The sequence below is a fragment of the Miniopterus schreibersii genome (genome assembly GCF_964146895.1).
Source record: "Miniopterus schreibersii genome assembly, chromosome: 12".
In the NCBI taxonomy this organism is placed as follows: Eukaryota; Metazoa; Chordata; class Mammalia; order Chiroptera; family Miniopteridae; genus Miniopterus; species Miniopterus schreibersii.
Window position 1 is genome coordinate 13,367,489 of NC_138112.1, and position 13,236 is coordinate 13,380,724.

The following is a 13,236-nucleotide window of genomic DNA, read 5'->3' on the forward strand; positions in this document are numbered from 1 at the left end:
ATCACTGATCAGCTGCCTCCTGCATGCCTCCTGCTGGGGATGGAGCCCGCAACCTGGGCATGTGCCCTGACCGGGAATTGAACCCAATCTCTGGGATCCTCGGTCGATGCCCAACCGCTGAGCCACACTGGCCAGCTGGTTACATCTTTCTGATCTTGTCAATCCCCATGGCTTCACTGTCCAAGAACCATGTGTACCATTCTGGCCTTGCCCTCCCTTCTGGATCTCTGACGTGCAGGTTCACTGATCTCATGTCTGTTCTCAGCACCCCCAGAAGGAGCTGTTTTCCTGCCTGTCAGGTCAGGGAAGAGGGCATAATATTCTTTTACCAGTGGCTTGTACCTGAAGCATTTTCCCCCCAAGTCTGATTTCCTCTCATTACCATCCTTCGGCCACTGCCGCAGTGGAAGAAAGTGGTTGTGCCATTATCCACGTCGCTTTCAACCTCGAGGGGAAAGGCTGTCTCACATTCCTCCTCCTTTATCATTTGTCTCGCTCCACTACATTGGGATTATGCACGCAAAACATTTCTAGTGTTGTAATATCGTCTAAAATAGAAAGTAGGCATGTGGCATTATTAAATATAAAAAAGATTACATTTAACATTTTTATGGAATAAATTCAAAGCGAATGGACATTCCCTGAGCGGTCTTCAAACTTGATTTAAAAGGGGAGCACCTCTTGTCCATGTGTTGTCCGGGAGACTGAGCATGGGACGAGTATTTGAGTCATCCAAAGTAACTGCGTTCCCATAGCATTCAGCTCTGGTGTGGGAATGGAAGGAGGCCCTGGCACGTAATTCCATTTTTCCCAGATACCAGGAGGAGTGGCTGAATATGTGTTCAGTGTGCCGAGCTCAAGTTACACGATTTGTAATCCGGAATCAAGTATAGAGGGAAGCATTTGTGTGCATTTTGAGATTTGGACGCAATAAATGCGATGTAGTGATTCGATGTATTGTTGACCATATAATGATACTTTTAGATCACTGTTCTTAGTTTAATTGGATCCAGTGTTTGGAAGATCTTTTCTTCCCTTTAGAATCGAATTTATGAGACTCAAAAATGTCTTCTAACAGGCAGCTCTAGAGGGCAGCCTCTCAACAAAGGCTAGAATTTGTAGGAAAGCAGATTTCTGTTCAACGTAAGAAACAACTTTACTTCACTTTATAAAGCCATATTTAGAGTAAGACAAATTATCAAAGGCTGTGGCATGTGGCAGATAATTAATCCAATAAATTCCTACACAGGAATGCACAACCAAAGATTTCTGCATTCTATTTACATGTTCATTTTTATCTTAATAGTTTTGTGATATGTGACTCATCGCTTCCTCCTTCAGTTCATTCAGCATTTTCGTCACTTGATTTCAATGCGTCTGCATACTTACTACTTAAATAGGATTTGAGTCTTAAAACTGCATCATTTGGAGGGGCATTCTTATTGAAGGAAACTTGTTCTTTTTTATTTTAAATTACTCAGGAAAAAGTCTGTAAATGGTGCTACATTCATGGTGAGCTGCTAATGAGGATTTTTCCTTCTGTCTACCATAGGCACACATTTGTCATCCAGTAAGTAGAAACTGAAAGTCCAGTACCTAAAATTTTCTTCTGAGTTGTTCTCATTTCACTCCAAATGTAGCTATATAGCTAAATGTAGTGATTCTAGTTAAAGATTGTGTGATTTGAAAGAATGTCTTTATATCTGTATTTATAAATAAATTATTGATGACACTGTGATGCTTAAATTTAATATCTAAGTAGGGGATATAATCAGAGGATGATACTATTACACACATCAAAAGATAACACTACATAAATCATGCTGAAACTTAAAATAACCAAAATAACCCGAGCATCTAATACAGCTTTCAACCTGGTATAGAAAGCACCTCTAAATTCTAAAACATCCTTGAACGATGATTTTTTTTAAATTTCTAATTCAGGGCTTTCAGGGAGAAAGAGCTCCCCACCTCCATTTTTGAGCAGTTCTATTAGCAAGTTCTTCCTGACATTAAAAGCAGTTCTGCCTCTTTGTAATAATTTCCAGCCCTTGGTCCTAGGTTTCTGTCTCTGCCAGTGTCCCACTTCTCTCAGGGCAGAGCCTCGTTTCCCTTGTTAAATGCTTAGCACTTTAAAACCCGCCACAAAGGCCTGGTGACATGCTTCTATGTAATTGCCTCTTCTGTCTCTCTCACCTTTTTGGTGGGTTGCACCTGGCCAGCATTGCAGAACCTTTTGATAATTCAGGCATCTCATTCCCTTAACCAGCTCTCCAGCTCCTAGAAATCCAGTTTCGGCTGGAGCCTTACTCTCTCTGTCCTTCTACTATCCAACATAATCACAAACATATTTTCTGGGAGAGGAATTTTAAAGCCAAATTTTAATGTCTCCATCATTTGTCATCGGATATAGTTTTCAGAATTTTTAAAACACTTTTTTAAAAAGACCCTAAAAAGTGTACATAAAATAGAAACCAAAGCAGTCACATCCTTGGAAGTTAATGAGGACAATTTACTCACAAATCAATAAAGACCACCCTTGTGGTAATAGCAGTCCAAGTTTGGAGATTCATCCTGTGCTGTTAACCAGTTGGACAGAATACGATATTTCCATAAAACAATTCCATTATTATAAAAACTTTATAGGTCAGGTAGCTTTATTCATTTCAATAACTTTGACCACATTTGCAACCATAACTCTAACTAGCTCATCAAATGATGAATTTGGTTCCATGGGTAACACGGTTGCTGGAATCACGAGAGTAGTACAGTTCTCTGAGCATCACACTGTTGTGTAAATATTTCTTTACATGCCTGTCTTCCTCATTTAATTGGAAGTGCTTAGGAACAGGGACATATATGCATCGTTTCTGGACCTAGCAATTAGCACAGTGCCTGCATATGATAAGGCATTCAATAAAGTGGTATTCTGCTGAGCCAGTATGTGAAGCAAAATATATTACAGTTATATTGTTACTGAATGGATTTGATATAATTGTACATTTTGCAACCTTTTTTTCATCTACGAAGGAAATTATTTGGATTTACATTAGGATTTTACATTTTAGAATGCTATCACGTTGTACTTGTTATTAATGTATGTGTTAATTCTTTTTTTAATATTTGATATCTTTCTCATTTAAAGTCTAAGAAATTAGGGTAGGTCATTTATACAACTTCATTTGTTGCTAGGATATGGAAAAGTTAACAATGAAGCATTTTTTGTTTGAGAGTGCAGTATGTAGGGCACGTCTCACCTTTGGGGAGCCTGTATAGGTGATGGTGTAATTGTATAGTATTTGCCAAGTTGGTTGTTGGAAGTGAAATTATAGATTCAAAGTCATGTATCCACCTAATTTTGCTTTACATTTTAGAATGCTATCACATTGTACTTGTTATTAATGTATGTGTTAATTCTTTTTTTAATATTTGATATCTTTCTCATTTAAAGTCTAAGAAATTATTCTCAATGAATTTTATTTATAATATTTAATTCTCCATTTCCTTTCAAAGGCAATGATAGATAAGACAGTGACTGCAAGTTTCATTAGTTGACATTTCTCCTATAAGAGCATCGAGTTTTAGTGACCTTTTCCCCTTTTGGGGATAGTGCTGAAAGCTACTCACGTTGCACATATAAGCTACGTGCTTTCTTTCTCTATCAGTGGAATGTGGGCTTTTGTCATCGGCTGTGAGAAATAAAATCAGCATTTTTGCAGGTACATGTTAACCAGATTAACATGTAATAAAACATTTCAATTCTATAAAATAATTATTTATTAAAATGTATCTCAGAAAAGAATGCATCCTGTTTGTATTTATTGTTATTAGAAATAAAAGAGGTAAGTGAAGGTGGATGCTAAGGCTCTTCTTTTCTTGACACCCCCTTCCCCAAATGCCCCGCGTGGCTCTGAGGAGCCTCAGGATTACGGAGTTTGCAGTGGTCGAGGTGGGGGGCTCCTGTAGCTCTGGTGACAGGACCTGTAATATTGACTTCAAGGTGGATACCCTGGTCTGAAAGAATGGAATACAGCTAGACTTGAGATGAGGCATAGGTAGGGAGACGCCTCCAGCCCTGACAGCTCAGAAAGACAGACCAGATACCTGTGAGCCGCAGACGGCAGCAGCAGCTGGCTGAGGGTGCTGGCCAGCCCTGCACCAGGCGGCTGCCGGCGGGCAAGCCTCCCCCCTTCCTCACCTCCCCAACTGCTCGTGGGGTAGAGCTGGTGAGTGGGGGCGAAGCCTGAGAGACTCGGCACTGTGAAAAGACTTTAAATGTTTACATTGATCAGATGCTGTCAGTTGCAGTTCTTGGACAGGCCCATTTTCTGTCATGTTCCTGGTTTTCCTATGTGATGAGTTGCGATTTACTGAATGACCTTGGCTCCCAAGTTCTTCTCTGGAGACTACCGCCCTGGTGGAAACAGAGTTCCTCTTTAGAAACCCACCCCTTGAAAACCTAGCTGTTTTTATCCCACATGACTGTATAAGGCCAGTTTCCTTCTCTGGATTTCTTTTTTTTTTTTTTTTTTTTTTAAATTTTATTTTATTGATTTCAGAGAGAGGAAGGAAGAAGGGGAGAGAGAGTTGAAACATCAATGATGAGAGAGTCATTGATCGGCTGCCTCCTGCACGCCCCCGACTGGGGATCGAGCCCCCAACCTGGGCATGTGCCCTGACCGGGAATCAAACTGCGATCTCCTGGATCCTAAGTCAATGCTCAACCGCTGAGCCACACCCGGCTGGGCTCTTCTCTGGATTTCTGAGGGTCTCCGATGCTCTCTTGCTAATACTTGATCCAAACTTACCTGCTCCAGGCTTCTTATTACCTCCAATTCTCCATGTGCCTCCAGACTTCTCCAGTGCACTTTGCCCTCAAACATTGACTCACCCCTTTCCCGTTAATCCCCACAGGCAGAAGCCTTTAACAAAGTTTACTAAAAACATAAGACCTGGCCTGTTACCAGGTCGTTGGGGATGCTTCGCTCAAATCGGAGATCCCCTTCCTTTCTCAGGGAACGTTCATACTCCCGGGTCTCAGTGGAGCTTTCCTCTTGAGTCATTAAACAGGATGGTTAATCATCTCAGCCGGCTGCTTTCCCTAAATTCTGAACCTGCCTGAATTTTCCCCTTTCCCCCACTACAAGAGAAAAAAAGGGAAAAGCCCCTCTTTTCAAAATTTAATCTCCACACTTACAGAAAATAAATTGCAAAGAGCATATAAACCAGTGGTTTGTGCCAATCCCATCCTTTCTAAGATTTACTTATTACTGTGCTGCAGACTCTTATGAATTGAAAATAGGTTACAAAACATGTTTTGTCAAAAGCTCTTTGTAGCAATTAGCCAATACACAGATTTTAATTGATTTATATGTGTATTTTCCAGAGAAAAAAATCCTTAAAAAGTAATACTCTTTTCACTATGAATATAGAGTTTTGAAATCATGTTTATAATGTGTTTTGAGGTTTTTGAAACTACAAAACACTGAAATTTTCAGCAATGCAGCACTAAATCAATGGACCTAATGAGCAATAATTAATTAAAACTATAGATTCTATTTTAATATTCTTTTATAAAATCCATGTTTCCAGGATAAAGTTTCTTTGCACTTACTGATTTTTATAATTTTAAAGACTTCCATAGGCTTAATGAAACTAAACTCAAGAGAGCAAGCTAATTATTCATGAAAGCCTCAATCTGTGGGACCAGTCGCAAAGTGGAGTTTAGGCAGGCATGTTCAACAGGTCTTCCCAGCATTTAGAGTGTTTGATTTCACTGCACCTGGTAAATATTTTTCCATTTCTTCCAAGTTCAAGGCTTGTTGAACCTGATTTTGCTCTAGGGGTAATTAGTGAATCTTCCATGGGAAGTTAATTACCCTTCCCTAACCCTGACCAGAATGTATGCTCTAAAATGAGTTTAAAATTTTTTAATCAAGGAAAGCCTTTCCCTATAGGCTTTTCAGATTTAAGAAATCCAATTAGCCTTAATGTTTTTCTTTTACAGATTAACCACTCTTTTATGTTATGAAACATTAATTGGAATTCAAACTATTTATAGCTCTTTTTTAAACTGCCTTTTAGCAAATCAGTAAATTTTTGTTTCTTCCACAAATAGTGTTCACCTTTTATCTCTTCCCGAAGGAGTGAATATTGCTACAGTATTCTTCCCTTTAAATACAGTCACATTTCTCCTACAAGCCAAAATTAATATGCACTATTGTTTCTAAGAATTTCTCTAAAGAAAATTTAATAGTTTAAAGCATCTAAATTTCTTCACTGACAAGTAAAATGTTGATGTTCTAACAAATACTTTTTATAATGATATGTCTGCCAGCCACATATGGTGTCAGGCAGCATCCCCCAAACTTGCTTCAGGAAACAAGTCATCTGTGGTACCTGTTAAAAATACCAAATCTAGCCCTAGTTGGTTTGGCTCAGTGGTTAGAGTGTCGGCCTCTCCCAGGACTGAAGGGTCCCAGGTTTAAATCTGACCAAGGGCACATACTTCGGTTGCAGGCTCAATCCCTGGCCCCAACATTTCTCTCCAACCCCCCCCCCCCATTGTCTCTGAAAAGCAATGGAAGAAAATATCCTCAGGTGAGGATTTAAAAAAAAAAAAAATCTAGGACCTTACTTTTGGAGATTTTGATTTAGTTAGTTCTAGAGTCAGGCCCTGGGAACTCATTTTTAGCAAGCACTGAAAAGACGGTTCATCTCTGACCAGAATGTATGCTCTAAAATGAGTTTAAAATTTAAAGTTAGGAAGCATCCTGGGGTAATCGCTGAGACCCCAGCTGTGAAGTCCCACAGGCCTGGCCTGGAATCTTTGTTCTTCCGTAGAGGGTGGTTTAAAAGCCACGTAAGCTTGTGCAAGTTACTCAGCCATTCTCAGCTCCAGTTTCTTTATTGGGATCCTAGTCGTACTTCCCACAAAATCTCATTGTGAGCATTAAATTAAATAATGTATGTGATGTGCTTGGTACAGTACTTGGCACTGGAAAACGTTCAGTAAATGTCAGTCTCCGCCGCCTCTTTTTTCCGCTTCAGTTTCATCAGAAGCCATCTTCTCCTAACTCTCCAACATCCTACCGCAGGCTCACCGTCTACAGATAGAGATAAAATGTTAAATCTGAAAAGTACCCCATTTTACCTTGACAGAGGGTCTTGATGGGGCAAAGTAAAATTTTGCCTAATACACAGTTTAGCTTTGACGTGGCCCTAACATTCACTGTAGGCTCAACCATGAGTTTCTCATTTATTCATTCAACAGCCATTTCATGAGCTCCCCCTTTGTGTCATCGCTATCCTACAATTGAGGATATAGGGCGAGAAAATCAGATGTGTTCCCTGTTCTTCAACTCGCAGAGCACCTGGCTGCTTTTCTGAGTCTCTCCAGATTTGATTTTGCCTGATCTCTGTTGCTACCACTTTCAATTTGGCCCCATTTTTGTTTCCCACTCTCTTAGGGCCTTGAGACTTGCTAAGTTCCATGGCTTCTACATCTGCCCTGCCCAGAGGAGAATCCCCTTTTGCTCCCTGACCCACAGCTCTCAGGTTCAACCGTGGCTCCCTCCTGTGGCTGATGCCAGGCAGACAACAAGGCCCAGATCCGCACACACGAATGGAGGGGTCAGATAACCAGATGGGAGAACCCTAGAGTGGCCATAAAATGGGTGAGCGCTCTGAGCAGTCTACAAGGAACTTCAAATCTATTAAATATTTTATTTCACAAACCACAATACAGAAAAATGGGTAAATCTTTGAACAAAACTTAAAAAATTTTTTCTCAATAATCTCTCACCCTGGTATATGTGTCCAGCTCTATATAATGTCCCATGTAGGCAAACTCTGATATCATGCAGACCAGTACTCTAATATTTTTTTCACCTGGTAAGTTGGGTGCAGTTACCATTTCTCATCAGTTCCCCAAGCATACATCCTCACCAAAAGAGAACAGACTTAAGAAAATGTGCAGATGTCAGTTTAATTATATTTAGAAATAAAAATGGAGATGGTCAGTCATGAAAAATTCCACTTATGTATAATGACCCCTCTCATCAATGATTTAAGAGCCCTCCTGGATCCTGCAGCTCTACTTAATGCAGCAGCAGGGGAGTAAAAGGAAGCAGAGGCAAGTAGTGTAAATTCCACGTGACCGGGACTATCGAGGGGATCTATACGATGCTGAGTCAGGGCCACGGTGGGAAGGGGAGGGCTGAGGGGTGGAAACCAGTGATTCTATGAGGAGCTACATCAATAGCTGCTGTAAACTGTCATTTCTCAACCCTGCTCTGCTCAGCCAACCTCTCTGGCCTTAAGTGGGCTATACTTACATATGGCCAGGAATTATGACAATCTGTGTGTTTGAGGGGGAAAATGACTGTAGGGTATCTTATGGAGAACAGGAGGGTTCTGTTGAGTCCAAAGAAGAGACAATCCCAGTGGCTGGGCGCCGACCTCCTTGTTATAAACTTCCATTGTATCATAGTAATCTCTCCGCGCAGGAGGGAGAAGCCTGCTCATGAAGATCCTGACGCTTAATAAATGAAGATGGTTTCTTCTCGCACATTCTACTTCAAGCACCTTTCCCTTCCTTCCTTCCTTCCCTCCTTCCTTCCTTCCTTCCTTCCTTCCTTCCTTCCTTCCTTCCTCCTCCCTCCCTCCCTCCCTCCCTCCCTCCCTCCTCCCTCCCTCCCTCCCTTCTCTTTCTTTCTTCTTTCTTTCTTTCTTTCTTTCTTTCTTTCTTTTCTTTCTTTCTTTCTTTCTTTCTTTCTTTCTTTCTTTCTTTCTTTCTTTTTCTTTCTTTCTCTTTCTCTCTCTCTCTCTCTCTCTCTCTCTCTCTCTCTCTCTCTCTCTCTCTCTTTCTCCTCCCTCCCTCCCTCCCTCCCTCCCTCCCTCCCTCCCTCCCTCCCTCCCTCCCTCCCTCCCTCCCTCCCTCCCTCCCTCCCTCCTTCCTTCCTTCCTTCCTTCCTTCCTTCCTTCCTTCCTTCCATTTTTCAGAGAGAGGAAGGGAGAGGGAGAGAGAGAAACATCAATGATGAGAGTCGTTGATCGGCTGCCTCCTGCACGCCCCCGACTGGGGATCGAGGCCGCAACCCGGGCATGTGTCCTGACCGGGAACTGAACCGCTATCTGCTAGATCCTGCAACTCTAATGCAGCATCAGAGAAGTAAAAGGAAGCACCTTACTTTCTTAAGCTGGGGCCTAGGTGCAGTCAAAATTTCTGTGGATTAACAGTGTCACAGTTTGAATGAAAAGGCACCTGGCATTAGGTGTCACCTAGAAAAGGCCAGAGGGCTAGCCCAGGTGGGTCCTCATATGATGGCAGGAGCTTGTAGCTCCCATGCCAATATTAATTATATATTTCTACACAACAAACTACATCAAATTTAATGGCTTAACACAATCTTACTGCTCATGATTCTGTAGGTCAGGGATTTGCACAGTGCTCACCAGGGACAGCTTGTCTTTGCACCACATGGTGTCGACTGGAGAGATTCACCGAGGGCTGGCGGCCCCACACGGCTGGTGTCATGATGCTGGCCGTCAGTGGGACTCCTCAGTTCTCTTCATGTGGCCTCTTTCCTCTACGGCTGTACTGTCCAATATGGTTAGCACTATCCACACGTGGCTATTTATATAGAAATTATATTATCTGAAAATTTAAAAAATTAACAATTTGGTTTCCAAGTCACATTTCAAGTACTCAATAGTTATGGTGGCTGGTGGCTGACATGCTGGGTGATGTATAGCATTTCCATCATAGCAGAAGTTTCTCTTGGGAAGCACTGCTCTCAGGCTCTTGTCTCCCTGTGGCCCTCTCCAGCAGGGTAACCTGGGCTGCTTCTCATGGTGCCTGGCTTCTGACAGCAGAGCTACAGGGCCTCAGGACCTGGCCTTGGATGTCCCAGATACCACTTCTAAGTTCTGTTGGTCAAAACAATTCACAAAACAACACAGATTCAAGAGGCGGGAAATAGACTCCATAGCAAACAGCGAAGACATATTGTAAAGGATGCAGAAACAGGGAGGGAGGATTCATTGGGTGCCATTTTTAACAATCTACCACCATATCAAATTCATCTGTGAGTTCTCTCTAGGGAACTCACATGTCACAGTCTGGCCTCTTTTCAGCCTGGTCTCTCTTCACTCACCATCTTTTTCACTCAGGTTTTTGTCAATCATTTCAACAAAACTGCTTTTGTCAAGACCACCAGTAGCCTCTTAAAACTTCTCTTTTCTGACCTGTCAGCAGTTTTTTACCTAATTCATCATATATTTTCCCTCCTTCTTGATACACTTTCTTCAAGGGGCTTCTAGAACTATATACACCCTCTTCTCTCTTTCCTTCTGCCTCACTCCATCTCAGTCCCTATGTTGTTCCTGAGTTTCTGACGTTAGAGTGCGCCAGGAATCAGCTCTTGAGACAACTTCTATCTTCTCCATCTACACTAACTCCCTGGGTGAGCTCATCCAAGTCAAGGACTTAAATACCATCCATTTGCAGGCAGCTTCCATGGCATTTCTCTTCTTCTATGTCCTAATGACAAAGGTTGTGTAGCAAGCTTCAACTTTTCTTGTTCGCCCCTGCATGCGATCTATCAGGAATTCCTGTAGGCCTCCCCCTCAGAAAGTAACTAGAATGACCAATTCATCTGCCCCAACTGTCCTAACATCATTTCTTACATGATTAGTGTAACAGGCTCTTGACTAGTCTCTGCTTCCACTACTACCTGTAGTCTGTCCTCAACACAGCAGCCAGAGCGATACCATTAAGATATCCATAGATCAGATTTTTTCAGTCTTCTGCTCAAAACCTTCCAATGGCTCCAAAGCCCTCTAAGAAAACCAAAGCCCATGCAGTGGATCCATTTCCTCTTATCTCTCTGACCTCCTTTCTTATCTCTCCCCTTCACTCGCTCAGCACAGGTAGTTCCTCCTAAGGGCTTTTACGCTGGCTGCTTTCTTTGCTTAGAATGCTCTTTCACCAGCTATCGCATGACTGAATCTCTCCCCACCTGAACTACCCTTTTTTCTCTGCTAGCTTTTTCTCTTTTTTTTTTTCTTTATTTTCTTTTTAAATATATCTTTATTGATTTCAGAGAGAGAGGGGGGAGAGAGATAGAAACAGCAATGATGAGAGTGAGTCATTGATCGGCTGCCTCCTGCATGCCCCCCACTGGGGATCGAGCCCACAACCCAGGCATGTGCCCCGACCAGGAATTGAACTGTGATCACCTGAGTAATAGGCTCAACCACTGAGTCATGCCGGCTGGGCATCTGCTTTTTTTTTTCAATTAAATTTATTGGGATGACATTGGTTAATACAATTATATAGGTTTCAAGTGCACAATTCTGTGATACATTATTTATGTATTGCATTGTGTGCACACCACCCAAAGTGAAATCTTATTTTTCTTTTCTATATCCTATGTCCCCCACCCCCAAAAATCTGCTACATAAACTAGTTCCTGCTAATGTATTAATCCATAATAGCTTAAAGTAGGTACTTCATCAGGAAAAAGCTTATAGCAAAAGTTTTATTTTCAAAACTCACAGTTTTCTTAAATCAGTGTTTTTTGTATTATACTTCCAGTTGTCCTATATTTGTGACTATTTGAGAAATTGAAAAATCAATTTTGCGATGTGAAATTATTTTTATTTGGACAAGCCAGTCCTCTTTCACTCTTAATTCCCTCCACTAGGAATTTGGTGTAGGGAGCAAGAGGGCTCTATCACTAAGCTACTTAGCATCTTAGTGGCTCAGTTTCTTTTCTGAAAAAATGGGAATAGAAGTGTCCTCCTCATAGGAGCATTATGAGAATTCAGTGTGTTAACAGATAAGAATCTTTGAACAGTGCCAGGCCCAAAATAGCATCATGTAAGGATTAGGTTTTATTATTAATCTTCTCTAATTTTGAAATATTTACTTATCTATTTCTTTTCAAATATAATTCTATGGCTTTTTAACTTAGGATACAGATTTTAAAAATAAAGAGAACAGCATAAAGTAACCTAATTTCTAAGTAGTAGCTTTGCTCAATGATCTAAGAAATAATTTTTTACTTAACATTAAATAAATTAATATATAATAGCAAATGTTTACCTGCTTCTTTCCTTCTTTTATTCTACATTTTCTGAGGGCAAGAACTGCTCTAACTAAAATTACAGTGGTCCCCAAGTACCTAATTAGTACACTCCATTCTGTGGACGCTCTGTAAATATTTAGGCATTTTCTAAAACAGTGTTTAATGTTTTGTTTGGTATCTTTTGGTAAAGTAAATTGCATTTTTGGCCAACATGTCTTCTTAGTAGTAGAGGCTGCATGTGCCAGTGGTATTTGCCAGGTTAAATATATTTAAAACCAAGGACTCAGCCTTTCCTCTGAACATTTTATCCCTTGACGACTAAATGCATTCATTATAGACAACAGATCAGTAGCTCAGCTATTTCATAGCTTAATGGATTTTTGCTTGATTATAGTATTGATTTGAGTTTTTAAAGATGCAGGTATGTGTGGCCCACTTGCTGAAATGTTTTGTCTTAAGTGGAATAAAATTCAGAGCACTGTTTTCTTTCTTTCTTTTTCTGTCCTGGTTTCTTTTTAACCATATGAGAAAGACAAATCAAAGAAAAAACATCTTCTACCTACTCTAGCTTCACAGTCATATGATACTCTCAAGGCAAACCGAGCTCAAGATCTGACCTCTGGCTTGACACAGTAGGTGATTTCATAGTAAAGACTAGCAGGTGCCCAAAGAAGAACTGCCACATAGAAGATCATCTACACGCTACCGGGAATCTTCAGCTGTGATGTCCCTAAGGCTTTAGGAGAGAGATTTTACCTACTGGAAAGTCCAACACAGTGAGGCGTAAGTCACTATGAGTCCTGCTCACATGCACCTACAGACTTGGGACTGTCAAATAAGAGACACTAACGATGAGAGTCTCAAAGAACCGTGTTGTGTGTTGTTGGGCGGGGTAGAGGGAAGCAGTATTGGCTGCCCCGCCTCTGGGAGCTCTCCTGGCACTCTGTGTACAGGTGTGGGGATGGATTGGGGCAGGATTCAAGTTTCCACTAACCAACCCCAAGGGAAGCTTATCTAGATAAAGGGGACTATAAATAATGTTAAAATCTGTGGCTATCCTTTCAGGAGCCTCTGCCTCTGAATCACCGGGAACAATAACAAGGAGTGGGAATCCAGCTGGTAACAGTGGTTGTAGAAGTGACAA

General features: G+C 41.2%; 1 protein-coding gene across 1 annotated transcript in view; it reads left to right on the forward strand.

The window, feature by feature from the left end:
* KBTBD3 (kelch repeat and BTB domain containing 3) overlaps nt 1-13,236 on the forward strand; it is a 33,906-nt gene extending 20,670 nt beyond the window's left edge. The window contains exon 4 of the mRNA XM_081154194.1: nt 13,158-13,236. Within this exon, the coding sequence (XP_081010320.1) occupies nt 13,158-13,190 (33 nt within the window). The 3' untranslated portion in view covers nt 13,191-13,236. The remainder of the gene's footprint in view (nt 1-13,157) is intronic.